This window comes from Pantherophis guttatus, chromosome 3, assembly GCF_059756535.1.
Source record: "Pantherophis guttatus breed Tessera chromosome 3, ASM5975653v1, whole genome shotgun sequence".
NCBI lineage: Eukaryota > Metazoa > Chordata > Lepidosauria > Squamata > Colubridae > Pantherophis > Pantherophis guttatus.
This window is the reverse complement of record NC_142065.1, coordinates 44,905,902-44,928,240: the sequence shown is the minus strand read 5'-3', so window position 1 is coordinate 44,928,240 and position 22,339 is coordinate 44,905,902. Positions and strand designations below refer to the sequence as shown.

The 22,339-nt window shown below is 39.1% G+C and overlaps 1 protein-coding gene across 5 annotated transcripts in view; it reads left to right on the top strand.

The window, feature by feature from the left end:
- Positions 1 to 22,339, top strand: part of RASSF5 (Ras association domain family member 5) — an 84,182-nt gene that overhangs the window by 29,124 nt on the left and 32,719 nt on the right. For 2 of the 5 annotated variants that reach the window (XM_087889433.1, XM_087889434.1), the window contains exons 2-3: positions 4,295 to 4,416; positions 10,443 to 10,508. In XM_087889433.1, coding sequence (XP_087745559.1) covers positions 4,295 to 4,416; positions 10,443 to 10,508 — 188 coding nt within the window. Of the gene's footprint in view, positions 1 to 4,294; positions 4,417 to 10,442; positions 10,509 to 15,946; positions 16,555 to 22,339 lie in introns of those variants that run through there. The other 3 variants (XM_034414383.3, XM_034414384.3, XM_034414385.3) reach the window with 2 other exon arrangements.

Below are 22,339 nucleotides of genomic sequence, written 5' to 3'. Positions count from 1 at the left end.
TCTTCAAGGGGAGCCCCATGTAGAGAGCATTACAATAGTCCAGCCGGGAAGGGACAAGGGCGTGAGTGACCGTGCGCAAGGCATCCCGGTCCAGAAAGGGCTGCAACTGGCGAATCAGGCGAACCTGATAAAATGCCCCCCTGGCCACGGCCATCATATGCTCTTCTAAAAACAGCCGTGTGTCCAGGAGGACACCCAGATTGCGAGCTCTCTCTGTGGGGGGCAAAGATTCACCCCCAATAGTCAGCGATGGCACCAGCTGATTATATCGGGACGCCGGAAGCCACAGCCACTCGGTCTTGGAAGGGTTGAGTCTGAGCCTATTTCTCCCCATCCAGACCCGCACGGCCTCCAGGCAGCGAGACATCACATCAAGGGCATCGTTGAGGTGGTCTGGGGTGGAGATGTACAGCTGAGTATCATCAGCGTACAGATGGACTCTCACCCCAAAACCACGGATGATCTCACCCAGCGGCTTCACATAAATGTTGAACAGAAGGGGCGAGAGAACCGACCCTTGCGGCACTTCCCATGCGAGGCGCCTCGAGGTCGACCTCTGCCCCCCTGCCAACACAAACAGTGAACGGTCAGAGAGGAAGGAGGAGAACCACCGCAGTATGGTGCCCCCTATTCCTAACCCCCTCAACCGCTGCAGCATGATACCATGGTCGATAGTATCAAAAGCTGCTTTTTTTTTTTTAATTTGATTTATATGCCGCCCTTCTCCGAAGACTCAGGGCGGCTTACAATGTGCTCAGCAATAGCCTTCATCCTTTTGTATATTTATACAAAGTCAGCTTATTGCCCCCACAAACTGGGTCCTCATTGCTGCTGAGAGATCTAATAGGACCAGGACAAAGGAGCAACCCCTGTCCCGAGCCCTCCAGAGATCATCCACCAACGCGACCAATGCCGTTTCTGTGCTGTACCCCTGCCTGAAGCCCGACTGGTACGGGTCCAGATAGATAGCTTCATCCAGGTGCCGGGGAAGCTGTCGTGCCACCACATTCTCCAGCCTAGACAGACAGGGTGGCCTAGTCAATTTTGTAAGTTTATATAGAAAATTATATTAGTTTCATTTTGTTTCTTTGTATGATAATAGCGCATAGTGCAGCGTCTCACAGGTAAAGCAGATTGTGAAATATAAAGTTATATTCTTAAGGACAGTAGTAGTATTCAAAGAGAGTGGTACCAGATGTCATTTGTTAAGCAGAATTGTTTGATACACTTCTGTCAGCTTGAAGACCCCATTCCAGAACCTTCTTGTGGAAGAGGCTGGAGAGGGAGTGGATAAGAGGTGAAAGAGTTCCTTATGTTTTTACAAGGGTGTATCCATGTATAGAACTAATACCTATTTTGTCATTTAACCCCCAGGCATTAAAGGGGGTTCTGGAGGTTACAGAAGGTTTGATGGTGGTTAACATGTGGCCGATAGTTCTGCACTCCCATTTTAAGAGAAGTTCTTTGTGACATACTACTTGTAGGCAGAAGATTTAAATGTAATCAAATGGATTATGAAGTGACTTTCATTTTCGAATATATTACAGTATTTCTTCTGCAATAATTTAATGAAATGGAACATGCTTCACTCTTCTTGAAATTGCAGGCAGTCTTAAGTCCACTTAATGAAAAGATTTTACAAACTGAAGAAGTCATTATAGAGATAGAGTTTCTTCTCCAATTCCTTTTTGGCATGTGCTGTTTGTTAACTGGAAATAGCATTGAGGGGAATAAAATTATGATACAGTGACTGAATGAACTTAAAATTGGAAAAGATGATGGGTAAATAAAGTGTTGGTACTTTAGCTTTCTTCTCTCTAGATGATTCCATAAAGCATTATTTACATTCATATAATCTTAACATAGAAAGAAACAGGAGTTTTGTATCTTAAATAAATCATAGCCAAAACAAAGCAAGATAGGTATTAGTTTAATTAATCCAACTGGAGTGGACAGGAGTAGGAAGCCAAGACTGACTTGACTGCTATTTATTGTAAAAGGCAAACAGTGTTCAAAAGAAGTTACTCCAGGTGTCTGAAGCCCCTATTGCACTGTTCTGCTGTTGGTGTTCACAGGACAAACTTGGGCACACTTGGGGGAAAATACACTTTTAAAAAACCCCTAGGTTTCCCAATCCTTTTCCTTCATTACCCAAAACCACTTATCAGAAAATCCCTTTTATCCAAACCATAAGTCAATTTAAATGTCCCTGTTGTCATTGGTTAATGTGTTTGTGTGTTGTTCCCAAAAAACACTTGACTTCTTAATATTCCTAAATAATTCCTACAGTAATGTTTTGTGTAACTCATGTATGTTTGTGAATGCAGACCAACTGAAGATATGTTTAACTTATTACAAATTAGTATTAAAAATTGCCAGTTTTCTTTCTTCCCAAATTATCACCTGTGTATGAGAGGAATTGCTATTCCCCTGGAGGCTTAGTTTAATGGCATCCAGACACTGTGGCCAGCTGCCTTTTTACATTTTCATTTTTAATTACAATGCTGTGCAGGCTTTTTGATTTAATTGATTTCTTTATTCTCTCCCCCCTCTTAACATTGGATCCCAAGTGCTGTAGTCGAAAAGACATTCAGTTCTCTAATAACAGACTCTTAGTATAATAAGAATAACAATATATTAGCAAGGCAGCTGAGACCATTGATGTTATCTCATATTAAAGCAATATAGCTGTATTATGCCAGGATTTCTGCTGTGGGAAGCATGTTAGGCACAGCTCCTCTCATGGTTTTAAAGAAAGTGTTGGACTGTCTATTAATGATTAATCTGAAGATGAAATTTCTATAAATCTTGTGATGAATGGCACCTTATTTGACTCATGGCCACTTTACCTGAGAGCTTGCTCAAGCCAAACAAATATAAAAAGAGTTGTGTTGGATTGAACTAATGGTTTAGGAGGTCCATCAGGTTCCAAAAGTGGTCAGTTATGCCAGTGGGACAGCTCTAAGAAAGATATAAAGATAGCATTACCTGCATTCTTATATCCTGCTATGCGGACAAGAATTGCTTTATTAATTGTGAAAGTGCTTTAGCTGCAGTTTGTAAACACACATTAGATCAGTTTACTGCCATTATTTAGGCAATTGAATGCTCATCAGATATTTGGGTCATCAAATTGCTTCTTAGCATTTATGACTGGAAAATCCAAAAGTTGTAGTCCAAAACATATATAGCACCTTTTGTATGTGTTGTTATCACAACAGCACAAACCATACTAGTTCCTCTTTGAATGATAAGCCAGACCCATGTGGCTGAGGTACTTAACATTATGTACAAAATAAAACTAAGAGGTTTTTCTCCCTATCACAATTAAAACATCGATCTAAGACATAAAGATGTTGGCCTTAAGTAGAGTGCTTCTCATGTTCAACAGTGTTTTATGGCATAAATATTGATTTTGGCATAAAATGTTTATATTATGGATTATTCATTTATGAGAATAAGGGGCTCTACTTTATTAAATCTTTTTCCACCAGGTTCTTTTAGGTGCTGTGACTAAATTGCCCCCCACCCCTTGAACATTTGCTGTGCCACACTGTTTGAACAGAAAGGGTAACATAGAATTTTTCTCAGAATTATGATTTCCAGGTTTCATTACAGAGATTTTTGACCTGTTTCTTGTAAATAATAAATGACGTAAAAGGTATTTTCTGGGCTGAACCACTTTAGGCTGGAGATGTGGTCTTCATCTTTTGACTGTTTATACAAAATCTCTTCCACTTAGTGAGACTAACTGTAGTCTTGGATATTATTTTTTTCTTTCTGCAAAAAAATATCAGCCTTGCAGTTCCCTCACCTTTAGTATGCAATTATACAGTCTAGGCACAGATTTCAGATTTCATCTGATCTTTGTGTGAAATGAAGCCTATGATTATGCAATTGTTTTAGGAAGCTACAACACATTGGTTTGGGGAGCTATTTTCCAGGGGGTTGTTTGTTTATATGGATAGGAACCAGTGTGCAATCCTATATATGCAGTAAAAGTATGGATAGCTGTGGCTAATCAAACCTTGAAGAGGATACTAACTTTTTTCTTTGTAATTATGTCTTAGTGTTGATAGACTTTTATCAATGACATCAGTTTGTTGTTGCTTTTTCATTTTTGATTTCTGAGATCCTGATTGCTTAACTGTGGATTTAATCATTCTCCATCTCTCAGACTGGTTTATACCTTTTGCGGTGTCTTCAGTGCTGCAAAATGCACACATTGGGGAAAAAGGGTGTTTAGTATTTATTCCATATCTTAATTACAGTTCATTACATTCTTCCTCCCTAGACTGCAAATACACCTGCCATCAGGAATGCAGAAGACTCATCCAACTGGATTGCAGCCAACGGGAAGGAGAGACCCACAACAAACCTTCACCAGAAAATACCTTAACACAGAACTATTGCCAGGTATGACATGTAGCACCTCCACCTAAATAGAAACAGAACTGAGTCTTTTCTGGAAGCTAAGAGATAATACAGGAATAAGTTCACTTGTGTGGGTGAGAGGAGTAATGACATTTTGTCAAGGTAGGTTGTGGTCTACTTTGTCGAATGCCTTGCTGAAGTCTAAGTATACTATGTCCACAGCATTTTGCTGGTCTACTAATTTAGTCAGTTTGTCAAAGAATGAAATAAGATTGGTTTGGCATGATCTGTTTTTAACAAACCCATGCTGACTTCTAATAATTATTTTATTTATTTCTAAATGTTCTCAGATCTGAAATTTCTCCCCCCCCCCGCCCCCCAAATACTGATATTACGTCCTCTAGTAGATTTTTTCCCCCATTGTGGGCATATATCTTATGTTTTGTATTTCTGCTCATATATCTGACCATATGAAAATAGAGGCATTTTGTGCTAATGTGTAGCCTACATTTAGTAAATTATTGATTATATATACTGATGCAGATTAAGGCTGAAATCAGAAAAATGTATTTTGGCACATGTATTTATAGAAATGGTAATATGCCATCTAGTGCAGAACCAGCAGATTCATGATAATAGTACTGATGTAAGAGAAGATGTCAAAGAAAACATAAGGAAGGAGCAGGGGTTTTGTGAGGTTGTGAAGTACAACAGAAAATAGCTTACATTTTAGCGGCACAAGTTGATTATGCAAGGAATAGACAGGTAATTATTGAATGATGCCAGGATCTGCTATGGAATTCAAATTCATGAGGTTCTACTTCATAATGACCAGCTGAGACATCATGTCTTGAACAGTGGCTGCTAACCAATAGCAAGAGACCAATCTTTTTGGCCACAGAATGTAAGACACTTAGATGTTTGACTTAAGTCAGGAGATAGCAACTAGAGCTCTTAGATAGTTTCTTTGGCACCTGCCAGATTCCTGCCATATTTACCTTCAATCATTTTTAATGGTATATTTCATGAAAAAAAAAAAGAGAGAGAGAGAGAAGCTGATGTCCTGCAAAGCAAAACACTTCAACCGGCATTTTCATTTTCAAATATGCCTCAAGGCATTACACATTAGCATCCAAAGGCATTCTTAGAAAATAAAAGGAAGATTACTTTTTCCTGGTAATATGCTCCGTGTCCTGTAAAAAATAGACAAATGGATAGAGCATCGCAAGGTACTATAGAGGTGGTAATTTAGAAATGTTGCACTAGTATAAAAGAAAGAAAGTGGGATTGTTCCCATGATATTAAAGCATTACCTTCCATAGAGAAGTTGGAAATGGAAATCAAGAATCGTTTGGTCACCATTGCAACAATGGGGCAAAATTAGTAGGATTAATTTACAATCCTGCAGTTGGTTATGACCTGAGCTTTTCCTCTGAGGAGTAGGTCAGAATTTATTATTGTTTTTAGATTTAGGTATAGCCTGCCTCCAACTTGATTCTTGATGGCTCCAATATCAAACCAAATGAATTAAAATTAGTAGAATATAAATAAAATTAGCAGAATATAAATAAGCAAGAATAAGCAAAGGCAGTCTGGGTTGCTTGTTGGGCCCAGGAGTCAGGTCAGAAAAGGGGGGTGTAAGGGACGAAAGAGCACTAAAAAGGTCTGGGAGGCATTGATTGCCAAGAGTTTAGTAGGGCGGTGTTGGAAGCTCTCTACTCTAGACAATAATTTCAGTCTGCCTTACACGTCCAGCTTTGGAATTTGGGTCCATGATTTTTTTTTTTATTGTCTGGATATATTCATGACTTTTATCAGAACTACAACTATTCTTCTAGTCAGATCCCTCTTGGTTCCGGTACAGTATTTCTTTGACTGCAGTATCTCTGCAAGACAGAGTTACTGGCTCTTGATCTTTGGTACAGGTACTCCTTGACTTAACAACCATTCTTTAATGAGCATTTGAAGTTTCAACAGCACTGAAAAAAGTGACTTTTGACTGTTTTTCACACTTAAGACCATTGCAGCATCCCCACAGTCACATGATCATAATTCGGATGCTTGGCAACTGACATGTAATTATGACAGTTGCACTGTCCTAGGCAGTGATGAAATCCAAATTTTTTTACTACTGGTTCTGTGGGCATAGCTTGGTGGGCATGGTGTGGCTTGGTGGGCGTGGCAGGGGAAGGATACTGCAAAATCTCCATTCCTACCCCACTCCAGGGGAGGGATACTGCAAAATCCCCATTCCCATCCCACTCTGGGGTGAGCCAGAGGTATTTGCTGGTTCTCCGAACTCAAAATTTCCACTACCAGTTCTCTGAACTGCTCAAAATTTCCACTACCGGTTCTCCAGAATCTGTCAGAACCTGCTGAATTTCACCCCTGGTCCTGGGGTCATATGATCACTTTTTGTGAACTTCTGACAAACAAAGTCAACGGGGAAGGCAGATTCACTTAACAACTGTGTTATTAACTTAATTGCAATGACAAGAAAGGTCGTAAAATGGGGCAAAACTCACTTAACAACTTTCTTGCTTAACAATAGAAATGTTGGGCTCAATTGTGGTTGTAAGTCAAGGACTACCTGTTTTGGCCTGCACTCCCCCTCTTGATCCTTACTGCAAAATTTAAAAAGCCAAGTTGTTTCAAACTGATGTTAAAGTTAGCAGGAGGCTTCCATAGTAAAAATATTTGTTTTCTGGAAAAATGTATGCATTATTGCATATTTCATTTAACACTGTGTCCCACTAATATGCTATTCAAAGTGATCCTTCAGTAACAGAAGCTGACTTTTTTAAAAGAGATATAAGGAAAAATAAAGAGCCTTGCCATAGAAGATTCAAATGATCGTGAAAAATTATACCAGGAAAAATGTCTTTAAAGGGCTACAAGGCTCTTTCTTGTTTTAATAACAAAAGAAAAATAAATAGGTTTTGAAAAGCCTGCTTCTTTTGATTTCTGGAGTAGAATAGAGTGCTCTGTTTTTGTTTTTCCATTGGATTGGAGACAAATTTAGTAGAGAAATGGATTTTCTACCTAATGGCAAATGCTGAATTTCCTGTAATGCTTTTTATTCAGTTATCAATTTGAAAATATTGGATTTTTTACTCTTTCACATTCTGAGTATAAAGAATGTCAATCCTTTGTTTCTCTTTATATTCTAGATTTATGGTTGTTTTCTATGGTGCATCTATTCTTTTCAAAGAATTTTGTGCAGGAAAATATTTGTAGCTAGGGGGAAACTGCTCCTTACTTCCATCTTGCAAAAAAAAAAAAAGTATATTGCATTATCTGTGATTATCAATAACTTTGCTTAGGACAAAAGAGGGCAACCTCTGTCCCAAAAGGAACATGTGGCTCTTTAAAAAAACCCTCAGCAAGAGATTACTTCAAAATCTTTCTAGTAAGAAAAGTATATCAGGGGAGAGCCTGGAGAGAGAAGGTTGCAGTAGAAAAACAAAGAAAAAAAATATTTTTGTTTTTACCTCTGCTTCCTCTTCAGGTCTTCTTATTATCCCAACAACGTCTAAGGAAATATTTCTCAATCCTAGTAACTTTGTGATATGTAGACTTCAAGATTTATGGAACTTGACTATCACACGAAGATGCTGAGGTTGAGAAATACTGCTCTAAGGCCAACCTTAGCAACTTTAAGCTTGGCAACTTTAAGCTTGGCGGACTTGAACTGGCTGGGGAATCTGGGAGTTGAAGTCCTCCAGGCTTAAAGTTGCCAAGGTTAGAGACCCCTGCTCTAAGGGAATGCAACCCTTGACAGGTTTGGGTGTTTGATGCAGGGGTGAAATGCTACCGGTTCGGACTGGTTCAGCTGAAAAGGTAGCGATGGCAGTGGGTGGTTCGGAGAACCGGTAGCAACGGTAGTGCGAGGCTCTGCCCACCCACCGAGTCATTGTTACTTCCAGGAAGTAATCTGTTTTTTACCCTCTGCGCATGCACAGAAGGGTTTGCGCATGAGCAGAGGGTCTGCGCATGCACTTCCAAACCGGTAGGGAAAATAAGTAGATTTCACCCCTGGTTTGATGGTAACTTTATATATAGTACCATGTTTCCCCAAAAATAACTTGGGCTTATTTGGGGGGAAACAGGGTAAAAGCTCACCCATGATATACTAAAAACTTAAGTTCTCTTATTTTTATCTTAATTACTGTTCTTGCAGTATTATTTACCTTTTATAAAAGACCCAGAAAAATTTTCTTTTAAAGAAAAACTGCAGTAGACATTGTAAAATGTTAACATTTGAACAAACATTATTGAAGTACAAAGTTTGTGCACCCGGCACAAAGAACAAATGGCAGCCCTCACTCCCACCCCAAAATTCTTTGGGCTGTAACATATGTGATCTTGAGGAAAAATAAATATTTTAAACATTGATGCGGAATTTCTCCAGGGTATTTGAATGAAAAAATATTATTCATTGGGAAAACGTTGTCAATTAACCTAAAAAATGATCAAGTTCAAATACATGTATGACAGGCTTTATGTAGGGCCTTTCAAAAGGGAGTAAGTAAATTTTTTCAGTCAGAATAATTCCTATAGGTTTAAAAAACATTGATCCAGTGACAGGTAGACATTTCTTCTCCAGTGTTTTGTGAAAATGAACTTGTGTTAACAAGACTAAATCAATTTTCTAATGCTGTACCAGTTTATATATCTTATATAATTTATAAATTATTTAACTTATTTGAAGAGTAAACCATTCAATCTAGAAAGCTACCCTTTGGAAAATTTAATTTTTGTTAAATGTAATGGTGCGGGCGTTGATGGTCTGTTTTGATAGCCTGCTAGTCTATTTTTGATTAGGCTTCTGTTGAGGAGTTACTAGGAGGCAGTTATGTCTAGCAATGTTTTAAGAGTTTCTACAATTATAGTGGACTTAACTTCTGTTCATGAACCTTTCCTTCTTCCCATCCTGACAGTCAGGATACAGATACCTGTATAACTGTTTTACCCGTCAACAGCACTTGGGGGAGCTGAAAGGTAAATTAATTTAATCAAGAGCACATGCTCACTAAGGATAGTGTCATGCCAGAACAAAGATTATTGGACAGGGCTCAAAAAAAGCAGACAGACAGGTTTTTTCATACTTGCAAAATTGCAGTAAACTTGGAACACCTTTTCTGTCACCTGAATTATGAGATGAAGAGGACTGCTGCATCTTGTTGAAAAAAAATACATATATTTCTCATGTGACTCAATTTAGGTATTCCTGTAACTATTACTGTTGAAATCTGCCACTTAGTTAGAGATTAAACTGGTCCAAAAGTGCTGATAACTAGGAAACATGCTGTAATTTTTGATTGCCACTTGGCATAAGCGTGCAAAGGTTATGTGTTGCATGTTTTCTTAGTGCTTTTTAGACGAATACAATAATGATTCAGACTAACCAGTGAGGCAGTGAGAGGTTCACCTCTGCCACACTTTCTTTGAGATTTTTTAAAATGTCTATCAAATCAGAGTTTTCAAAGATTTAGATTTTGTACATAGCCTGTTCAACGGCAGGCACCAAAATACATTTGAAAGTATGGTTCTTAGCTCCTATTTATACTTTTGGAGGGTAAGAAATTATTTCTCTGTTTAGGACACTACATTTTGATAAAGTTACGTAAGTTATTATTGTAAATTAATCTTAATTTTATAAGTGTATAAAATCATTAAGTGAAGTGATAAAACTCACTAGTGTCATGTTGTAGAGTTTGCTTAGAAAAAGACTGTGGCTTGTTCATCTTTCTGTCCACAAACATAAAGTTTTAATCAAATGTTACTCAGTGAAGAAGGAAACCCTTTTTTGAGTCCCATCCTTTTCTTCCATGCTAATTTTTAAAACATTTACTGTAGGTGTCTGGCAAGGTAAAAATACAGCCTATCCTGCTGATAAACCTTGTTTTATTGTAGATTATACATCTTCTGCCTCTGTCCAATTTTTTTGGGGTTGTTTAGTTTCTAAGTTATGTTGTCACTATCAACTTTCTTTTGGACAGACAGAACTGTGGTGTTTATTGGTTCAATATTTACTAAAACAAAACCTATTTTGGCCACAATTCCAGGGACGAGCAAATTTGAAAATCTCAAAAGTCATTGCAATTTGGGGTAGGAACTACCAGAGCAGGACTGTAAGTAGTTTTTTTTTATTAAAAAGTTTTATCAAATATTACAACAATTTTTCTCCCCATCCCTCCTCCCCCCTCCCACCTCTCCCTCCAACCCCCCTCCCCCCACCCCGGACTTCCCAGAGCAAATACAGGGTATAACATTTAACAAACATAAACTAAAATATGCTAATTTTCTGTAAGCTCTTAATTCCCTCTTGCTCTTTAACTCCCTTTCCACTAACAAAACATAATTCAAAAAGAAATAGTTGGTTTCATTCATAAGCTATTTGAAGCTTTTTAGTCCAATATTTGTTTTGAATATAGTCAATCCATCTTCTCCATTCCGATATATATCTTTCATTTGATTGATCCTTCAAATACGCTGAAATTTGAGCCAGCTCTGCTAAATTCACTACTTTTAATGTCCATTCTTCAATAGTAGGCAAGTCTTCCTTCTTCCAATACTGCGCCACCAAAAGTCTGGCTGCTGTTATCAAATTCAAAATCAACTTAGTCTCTATAACAGTACAATCTGTAATTATATCTAACAAAAAGAACTGTGGAGTAAATTTTATCTTCTTTTTGAGAATATTTTGAATAATCCACCATATTTTAATTCAAAATGCCTTAATTTTTTTACATGTCCACCATATATGATAATACATGGCATCATCACATTCGCATCTCCAACACTTAGGTTGCACACTTGGATACATACAGGCTAGCTTTTTAGGATCTAGATGCCATCTATAAAACATTTTATAAACAGTCTTTAAATAATATCAATCCTGTTTTTAAAAAAAGGTCACTGCCGTAGTCTTTTTAGCCTTAATCTTCTTTTTTCTTTAAAGCAAAAATCTCTAGTTTTGAACAGGGGCTACCAGCGCTAAATGAAACTTTACTCTTTAACTTTCGCTTTCATGCCCCATTAAAGCTCAATCGCCATCTTGGTTTCACTTTCTCCCCTTAATGAATCAGAAGGAAGTAGTACACATTTGGAGTTAAAGTTCAGTACTTGCAAATCTGATCTCTCCTGAGTTTGCTCAGCCTGCTTCCGAATGATGTTTATTCCAAGCGTTGTTTGCAGGGGTGGTTGTGGCGTCTTCTTCTGCTTAAAGCAGAAACGTCCCGGATCCGGAGCTCTGTCGGGCTTCCAGGGAGCTCTCACCCTTCGAGCCCCAGTATTGTTCCTGGGGCTCCTTGGGGAGCTCTACCTACGCCCGTCTGCTCTCTTCCTCCCCTTTTCCTGGGGAGAAAGTTTTCAAGCCGCTAGACAGCTGATTTGCACTGTTATAGCGGCTTTACGAGATCGCGGGGCTGGCGCTCGCAAAAGGAGCGTCTTCGGCGCCTGCGGTGCCACCGGAAGTCTCCGACTGTAAGTAGTTTTAATGAGCAAAGTTGGTCTTTCTTGTATGTATATTCATTGGCATTTTTAAAAATTATTATGCCAGTCAGAGTTCTTAACCTTATCAAGCTTGTAATGACTTATAAAGAGATGAATTGAATCTGAAGCTGTGAATATTATGAAGCATATGTGATATATTCTTTCCCAACCTCCAGATAGATGTGACTGTGGAATTCAGTGATTTTGTCAGAATAACAAAAGTAGCATCATTCCATTGTATGCAGGCTCTGTCCATTTCATATAATATCATGATGAATGCACAAAAATGATAGAACTTGCATTTTAATGCTGCTTCTGTCAGGATGAGGTCAAGCCAGCCTGGCTAGATGAAATAAGTGAGTTTTAAGGGCCCGACGAAAAGTCCGGAGGTCTGGTATCGTGCGTATCTCTCGGGGTAGAGGGCAGGTGCTGCCACAGAGAAGGCTGTCCCCCTGGGGGTCGCCAGCCAACATTGTCTGGCCGACGGCACCCTGAGGAGGCCCTCTCTGTGCGAGCGTACTGGCCGGTGGGAGGCAATTGGTGGCAGAAGGCGGTCTCGTAAATATCCAGGCCCTAAGCCATGGAGCGCTTTAAAGGTGGTCACCAACACCTTGAAGCACACCCGGAAGACCACCGGGAGCCAGTGCAGCTCGCGCAGGAGAGGTGTCACATGGGAGCGCCCCATCGCTCCCATAATCCATAATGCTTGTCCTGAAGTTTTTCCTAAACAAAGTCCAGTTGCCTTTAGAAAAAGAACCTTGGGATTATTCCTAAGGTTAGGAGCTAAATAAAAATAATGGAAGTTTTTAGGAAGAGATTGGACAACCATTTGTTTGAAATGGTATAGGGCAGTATTTGCGAACCTTTTCAGCACCAAGTGCCAAAACAGGAGTGTATGCGCATGCAGGAGTACCGGAAACTGGAAGAGCAGCTTCCCTGCACGCGCATGCATGTTGACCACCTGATCTTCTGGCATACATGCACGCGCAAAGACCAGCTGGCTGGCACGCATGTGCACGCCGGAAACCAGCTCAGCTTCCCGGAATGAGCATGCGCACCAGGGAGCTGCTCTTCTGGTTTCTGGTGCTCCCGCATGCGCGAAGACCAGCTGGCCAGTATGCATGTGCATGCCAGAAACTGGAAGCTCAGCTTCCCGGAACACGCATGTGTCCCAGGGAGTTGTTCTTCCGGTTTCAGTGCTTCCTTGCACGCAAAGACCAGCTGGCTGGCATGCATGCCGGAACCCGGAAGAGTAACGGGCGATGGCTGGCGTGCCCAAAGAGATGGCCTTGTGTGCCACTTCCGGCACGTGTGCCATAGGTTCACCATAACGGGTATAGGATTTCCTGAGCAGTGGGACAACAAGTTACCTGAGCAGGCGGTTTCCTGAGCAGAGGGTTGAACTAGCTAGAGTAGGGCTGTCAAACTCCTGGCCCACGGGCTGGATGCACCATGCACTGGCCATGCCCACGCCATTTTAGCAAAGGGGGGGAAAAGTCCTGATATGTCCCGGCCACTGTGACGATGTGAATTTGATACCTCTGAACTAGAAGATCTCCAAGGTCCCTTCCAACTCTGTTATTCTGTTCCGTTAATCAAATCAAACTCAAAGATTTGGAAAAATGTAAACCTGGGAATCTGAGTAAACTGGATGCTTATCTATTGCTCTAGACCAGTGATTGCTCTAGACCAGAAAAGCTCTAGACCTTTTCTGGACTGCGTGCACGAATGCGCATACACAGGCATGAACTCTCAAAATGCAATGCTCATGTGGGCCCCCACATGTACTCCCTACATGTGCATGTGCCCCCCCATATGCACATGAGTATGAGCCGAGGTGGCGCAGTGGTTAGAGTGCAGTACTGCAGCTACTTCAGCTGACTGCTAGTTCAGCAGATCAGCGGATCAAATCTCATCAGCTCAAGGTTGACTCAGCCTTCCATCCTTCTGAGGTGGATAAAATGAGGACCCAGATTGTTGGGGGCAATATGCTATTTAGTATACTGTCTTTGGTGTAAGCCTCCCAGAGTCCTCGGAGAGTGGGCGGCATAGAAATATGACTAATAAATAAATAAATAAATATGTGCCCAGCCCCCATGCATGCACATATACGTCTCCATGTGCACTCCATGCATGCTCGGCAGAGACCCAAAGACCAGCTGGCCGGCGGGAGGCGCACGCATGCATGGCGGAGCTGAGTTGGGGCGATGGCTCGCGTTTCCACAGAGGGTGCTGTGTGCCACCTCTAACATGCATGCCACAGGTTTGCCATCATGGCTCTAGACAATAATATGAAGAATGTGTTCCCATCAAGGTTATATCACATGGTTCACTTCTTCCCATATTCAGCCTTTTTCAATTAGCAAATGCAGAAATCATTAAATAATTTTTACTGATTTTATTTTCAGCAAAAAATCTATGAAGAATTTCCAATCTTTGTAGTTTTATCCCTGATCAAAAAGGTCATTTTTGCCATTTCTGTAAATTTTGTCATTGTTAGTCCAATGTCCGTTGTAGATAGTTCTTTATTTTTCCATCTTTTTCATAAGGTAAGTAGTCTTGCTGTACTTACCACATATAAAACCAATCTCCCTTGTGTCTTTTATAACTGACTATCCATAATGGATATAATGGATAATGAAATCTGCTTTCATTTGAATGTTAATTTTTTAAAAGTTCCTGTGTCATCATACGTACTTGTATACTGTACCACAAGTAAGTCAATTATCATAGTATATTGCGCAAACAAACCAAAGTTGCTAATCTTGCAGCTTTGAAACTTTATTATTCTTTGGCAGGAAATACAAATATTATAAATATGTGCCTTAGCTGTAGTTAATTGAGCAGGTTCATATGTGCAAGATAATGTACAGAAACAGGTTGTGAGAATAACATCTATGGAGTTGAACAGATTTTAAAATGCATTTTTACAAGCAAGCCATTGGATAACTTCTAGCAAAGAAAATTGTTTGAAGAGCACTTTCTTTCCATCCATATGTTAGTATTCTTGGTGAAGGATAGCCTGGAACCCAGAAAATGGAAGAAGATAGTTGAGATCAGTATTTCAGCTTTAAACCTAGAGAAATCAAAGGAAATTTAAAAAAACATTCTGAGCTTTTTGACTAAGGTTGAAATTAATGTGGCAAAGTACTTCTAACATAACAGTTGGTGACAAATAATTAAAAATACCTGTAATGGATGATGATTACTAAGGTTATGATAAAAGCGGCCACTTCTTGGAGCAAAGAATGCTGAAAAAAAATCTTTCTGACTGTTCTAAAATTAGCACAGAACACAGATGGGCTTCTGCATCGAAATGTTGCTAGGGAATCTCTGTTTTTCTTCTTTCCTTTTACCATATATGTGCGTCAGATATATTGCAATATATGAAGAAGGAAATGTACATGGATGCTTAGCATAACAGGTGTCATAGACCATCTCCAGAAGAGGCCCAACTTTCTAAAATTCCCCGGAAGTCCTTGTGGAATCCCATCAATATACTGCAAAACTCTTTCCCCACTTTTCTTTCTTTCTTTCTTTCTTTCTTTCTTTCTTTCTTTCTTTCTTTCTTTCTTTCTTTCTTTCTTTCTTTCTTTCTTTCTTTCTTTCCTTTCTTTCCTTCTTTCTTTCCTTCCTTCCTTCCTTCCTTCCTCCTTCCTTCCCTCCTTCCTTCCTTCCTTCCTTCCCTCCCTCTCTCCCTCCATCTCACTTTCTCTCTCTCTCTTCTTAAAATAGGTGCTAAGTAGACAGTGAATAAAGATAATTTTGGAGTGCTTTTCACTACTATCAGAAATGCCTTAAACCTGTCATAGGATGTTTACCTGGGAGCATACGTCAAGTAATGCATATTTAATCAGCAACTCTCATCTCTGCCCCTCCCTTTGATAAAGGTTTGCTATGGATACTGGAGAGCAAGAAGCAGGCTGTTCCCTCCCCTGTGGGTGTATAACTCTGCTCCTCTCTTTCTTCCTTTCCCAAGTTGTGTCACTCAAAATCAACTGAGATACTGTCAATGCTCTCCTAAGAACTATGTCAGAAATCTTGCAAGAGGAAGTGGTTCAAGAGAAAAAGAAGCAGGAAAGAGTGGGGGTTGGGGTGGAGAGGAAGGCGATACTGCTCTCGCAATTAGGCTCAGTTGGGCTTGCAGAGAGACCAATGAAGCCGCACAGATGGTGAGCAAGTTTGTGAGTCAAGAGCAGAAGAAAACTCCCTCGGGTCCTGGCACCCAGTTTGCTTCTGGAAAACAGCCAAACAAGGGAGCTTGGTGGTGGAGGAAAGGAAAGGTTCTCCCGGCAAGATTTTCTGTTTCACTCTTGCTTGCTTGCTTGCTCTGTTAAAAAAGAAAGAAAAAAGCCAACACCATTATTTGATTTGCTGATGAGAACAAACTGTTACAAGGCATGGCAAGTAGGAGCTGGAGGAGGTGAAACTGCTCACTGTTGATTGCACAGGAACTCGATTGAGAAACTGCACTGTTGCTGCAGTGAGCTGAGACTCGGAGGTACCTGGCTGTCTGGCTTCCTGGAGTTGACATGTTCTGAAGATCTTGGAACCCTTCTTCAGATGACTGTCCATAACAGCATGAGTAGTGGCTACTGTAGTTTGGATGAAGACTTGGAGGAGTGTTTTTTTACAGCCAAAAGCACCTTGTTTAGGAATCCCCAGAGCAAACTTGCTGCAAAGGTAACAAGACTGCAATGTTGAAACTTCCATGGCAAATCTTTATCTTTAGATGACAGCTTATCAAAATTGGTTGACTGCTTAGCATTCTTTGATTGGGGTTCTTTTGCAATAGATGCTGAAATCAATTATAATGAGATTAAGACATTAAGTCTCATATTTGTCCAATGTTTGATTTTGCTACTAGTATGATATTCTCTGGTTGTCAAAGTTACCCGATTGAGATGCTGTGCTTGCTCTTCATATATAATATTTCTGCAGATTTAACTTTACAAAAGTTGTCTGTGGTTTGTTGTTAAACTAAATGAATGATAATTGAAATATGATCTTGGTATTGAGTATAATGATGTGTTAAGTGTGTTTCTTCTCCAAGAGATTCTTGCTTGGATATTTTTCCCATCAGGTGGATAGTCAATGCCATGGATTTAAAATAGAGGCAGTAGACAAATTCACATATTCAGGTGTAATGGTTCTCATGGATGAGGATAATATTCTGGAAATAATCTGATATATAGAAAAACCTTATTTGTGCCACCAGTTTTGCAGAGCTTTTACAGTCCTAGTTAAAGATTGGAGTACATAAAAAATTAAACATCTTGCTTTTTATTTGTTGTAATGCACAGAATATTTGTAGTAACTTTTTTTAGCTAAATAAAAACTTGGAGAAAATAGATTCATTTTAAGGAGATTTAAACTGCCAAAAGAAAAAGCACTTTCTCTCTCCCTCCCTCTTCCCTCCCTCCCTCCTCCCTCTCGTTATTAACAGGTTAAGCATAACTAGTTTGCAGAAATTTCATGCTGCTGATGACATGAGAAATGGAGTCAGCAGAGTTATTTATTGAAAGATTTATGTGTCTGGAACTCTCTAGAAGTGTGGGTTACCATTATTGGGAAGTATAGTGTTTTCTATGAAGATGAATGCTTACCATGGGGTTGGTTATCTTAGAGGCAATTTTGAGCAATGAACAGATTGACATCTTTTAGGCAATTAAGGAACATAAAAGAAGATCAGGGTCATCAAAATAGGCCTAGCATATCTTTCCAATGTCATGTCGGATTGTGACAAGGCAATGTCCAATTTCCCACTTTGAGATTGGATCAACCAATGTCTCTTAGCCCAACCTACCTCATGAGGTTGTTGTGAGAGTAAAACCCTGTTGTATACCCTAGCCTGAGTTCTCACTAGATGAGTGATTATAAAGATAATGATAAATACATCCTAGCTAATAAATTCTGTGATAATACATTCGTGACTCATTCTTTGATGCCAATGCACTGTACAACCTGATGGTCTCCTGTTAACTAGGGTTGAGGATTATGAAAGATATCTGCAAGACACCAAGCAGGATGGTGTTTGTGTTTGTAATACTTGACCTAAAATCAGTTTTTTTTTTCTACTCCAGTTCAATCTTTAATGTTAAAAAATTGAACTTACTAGCATTGATGAAAATGTGCTGATTTCAGTTTATTGGATGAATAATAACAATTTCAACATGAATAAAATAAATTTAAATTTTATTTTTGAAATTTTGGGGGGTTATTATCAGAAATAACTTATGGATGAAACAAAACAAATAATTTTAAAAATAACACTTGATCTTTATCTGTCCAAGGTTTTCATTCTCAGAGGCCTAGAATGAACGTAAAAGTCAGATATTATCCACTCTTTATCCTAAAGAGGTTGGTGTAAACTGTTTTAAGAGTATTTGCAATTATTTATACATGTGTGTGCTGTAAGAGATGTTTAAAACACTTTATGCAATTGTTTCAAGACAATGTTAGTTTTCTTTGAGCAATATATATTTACCCTCCGAATGGAAAAGTGAACGTAGCCCAGTTGTAGCCCAGTCATTTTTTTAAAAAAGGAAGTGAATAGGCACTCAGTCTGTAGCAGCCATTTCCCTTCTGAAAGAAGATCCTCCTTCATTGTTCTGACATACTAACCAGATATTGTTAGGACTGATACTTCAAATCATGGAAAGAAGAAATCAGTTGAATAGGAAAAATTGTATCTATAGTTTTTGGTTCACCAAATTATCTAGCTTATTAGAATGGAAGGGAAGGGAAGGGAGATGCATTTAGAGGGACATCAAGTTCCTTTGCAGTGGAAGAAAAATCATAACGTCTTTATCTAAAATGAATACATTGTTTGCATAGTGAACTTCTTTCTGCCTTTATTTTTATTCCCATTTATGTTCTTGCTTTTAGTTCAAGAAAAGACAGTGATCTGTTTATTCTGTATTTGGAGAAATTATTTGGATTCCCATTTTCCCCCGAAACTTCTCTGTCAAAACATTCAGTTGTGAAATGGGTAGCTCAGTTTCATAATTTCTAATGATAATGTAATACTTAATGTTGCTGGTATCTTTTTTGCCCAGTGATTCAGAGCAATTTCTGGATGCAGATTATAGCATCCATGATATACCCTTAATTTTCCTAGTGTTTGGATTCACTGTAGTCCTATCTACAGTTCTGTTGTAGTTTAGAATTATAATATAGTTTATCTGTTGCTATTTTAAAAATAAAAGGGTCTTTAGGGTAAGTAGTTTTATATGCATATTAATGTCTTAAGTGTTTATGTAACATACAATGTGCATTTCTACCACACTGCATATTTTGTTCTGTTCCTTTTGTGGAGGAACAGAAATTATAGAGGCAGCTAGGCAGGATTTCTGAAATGAACTATCTAGCCAAATATCCTTCTCTATAATGTCTTGCACCAGATGATTCAGAGGAGGTACAAGAGCACACAAATGGCTCACCATCAATTATGTGGGAGAATTTGTTTCCATGTAGAAAATTCTGGAAATGTTACTGATTTGGATTGAATCCTGAAATAAAGAATGCTGTTGTTTTTTTAACTGTGAATTTGTTAACTCTAAATATTTAAAGGATGTTTGCTCTATATGCATTTATTCATTATTTCTCTCCGAGAAACCTGTAGAAAAGCTGAACTCAAATTTATATTTTATATTTATATTTTATATTTTATTTAATTTGTATACCGCCCTTCTCTAACAGGACTCAGGGCGGTGAACAGCCATGGTAAAGCACAACATATAAAATTTAAAAGCAGTTTAAAAGACATTAAATAATTTTAGCCATCAATTTAAAATAACCCAGTTAAAACCAATTACAAATTAAAACCGCAAGGATGGGGTCAAGCCAGCCTGGCTAGATGAAATAGATGTGTTTTCAGGGTCCAACAAAAAGTCCGGTGGTCTGGTATCGTGCATATAGTAGGTCGTTCCAGAGGGCAGGTGCTGCCACAGAGAAGGCTCTCCCTCTGGGGGTCGCCAGCCAACATTGTCTGGCTGACGGCACCCTGAGGAGGCCCTCTCTGTGCAAGCAAACTGGCCGGTGGGAGGCTATTGGCGGCAGAAGGTGGTCTCGTAGTTACCCTGGCCCTAAGCCATGGAGCGCTTTAAAGGTGGTCACCAACACCTTGAAGCGCACCTGGAAGACCACAGGAAGCCAGTGCAGCTCGCGCAGGAGAGGTGTCACATGGGAGCGCCCCGTCGCTCCCATAATCCCCCGCATGGCCGCATTCTGGACCAACTGGACTCCGGGTGCACCCCAAGGGGAACCCCATGTAGAGAGCATTGCAGTAGTCCAGGAGGGAAGTGACAAGTGCCTGAGTGACCGTGCGTAAGGAGTCCTGATCTAGAAAGGGACGCAACTGGCGTATCAGGCAGACCTGATAAAAAGCCCCCCTGGCCACGGCCGTCATATGCTCTTCTAAAGACAGCCGTGTATCCAGGAGGACGGCCAAGTTGCGAACCCTTTCCAATGGGGAAAGGCCAATGATTCGCCCCCAATAACCAGCGATGGCACCAGCAATTTGAGAAGTTTCAGTTCAATGATACCTGAGCACACTTGTCAGAACAGTTATTGTTTCTTCTCTAATAAACTTCCCATACTGCTCTATAAGTGTAGGTAAACTTTATTTGTTACAATATTAGGTGACCACATAACTGCAGGATTTCTAAACTAAGGAAAGCAAATAAAAATGGCTTAAGCCCACATTGTTATGAATACTTGCTACATTGGATATGATCCATCTTGTTTCCTTTCTAGATTAAGAATTCTGAAAGAAGAGAATAGGGTTTTAGAAAATCTGTAGAACAATACTGTTTTTTCATTGCTCTAGCAATGAAGATGAAGAAAAAACATAATACAGGTAGTCCTCAACCTACAACAATTCATTTAGTGACTTTTCAAACTTACAATGACACTGAAAAATGTACCTATGACGTTTTTCATAGTTACTATAACCTTCGCAACATCCCCATGATCATGTGACCAAAATTCAGATGCTTGGCAACTGATTCATATTTAGGAATCTGTATCTCAGAGTCACCCTTTGTGACCTTCTTTTCTGACCAGCAAAATCAATGGAGAAGCCAGATTCAATTAACAACTGGGATTACTAATTTATCAACTTCAGTGATTCACTTAACAACTATGGCAAGAAAAGTCATAAAATGGGGCAAAACTCACTTAACAAATGTCTCACTTAACAACAGAAAATTTGGGCTCAATTATAGTTGTAAGTCGAGGACTACTGTACTGCAAATGTTGTACTGGCTAAAGGAAGCAACAATATTGTAACTTCTTCTAGTTTCCAATGCAAACAAAATTAATTGTTTTCTATCAGAAAACTAGATTTTCATGTACTAATTAAAACCAAAAGGTAGCATCTAGGAGTAAAATATAATGAATGTAATGTTGAATCTTGTGCCAGGTGGCCTAACTACATCTTGGAAAATGTGCTTATACTGTATTGCAGTAGCAGAAGTAATAATAAGGGTTAGATATAATAGTTTCTCCTTAAGGCAGATGTCTGACTGTGTCCTCTTCCAGTAACACTTCTCTTACTAGAAAATATTTAGGACTGGCAAACTCTCAGTTTATCTGAATATTTAAAAGCCAGTACACCAATATATGATATAGCCACCACCGTTTCCTAGTCTGTGCAAATTCTTTAACAAAAATTGTGACTAGGTTGCTTTCCAACCCCTTCTAGGTTTTTGGTAAATGAAAAAATATATGACCTCAAATAAATTGTTCTACTAAAATTAAAGTGACATTTACAATTGTGCTGTTTTATTGTTTGGAAGGTTTTATTTAACAGAACGATATACATGGTATGTAACTCAAAGTTTTAGGGCAAATTAACTTGCCCTCTGAAGTGCAAGAAAGGAAAGGGAGACATTCACACACAATCCAAACAATGGTTAAGTATATAAGAACAAAATAAAGACCCAGTGTAGAAGAAGAACAGATGTTTTACAAAAGGTTAATATATCTCTGCATTTTATCATCTTGGGAACTTCCTGCTGATTTAGTCTGGAGGAAGAATGTTGGTGAAACCAAATTAAATAGTTATGGGAGGAGAGAATAATTGTGTATATTATATCTAATGAGAATCTTTTCCTGGGATTGCCATTTTCTAAATAATGTAAATGCAGTGTTTCATGGATCTGTACTTTAAATTCAATTTGTTTGTTAAGCATGTTCCACTTAATGTTGGTGGAATGCTTCTTCCTGCACCACCAACCATCTTCCGGGATTACTATTAAAAACAGGTGTCATACTCTGTTTTGCCATTATGTATCTCTTGTGCATACAAGGAAAGCATCAGCTACATCACTATTCTTATGTCAACATCTGGCAGTGGGGTAATAGTGCATGATTTCATACAGAGCAGACTTTCTGAAAGGATGTACATTGTTGAGGAAACCAAACTTCTATCTTCTGTCACTTTTTATTCTTTCAATGTGGAGGA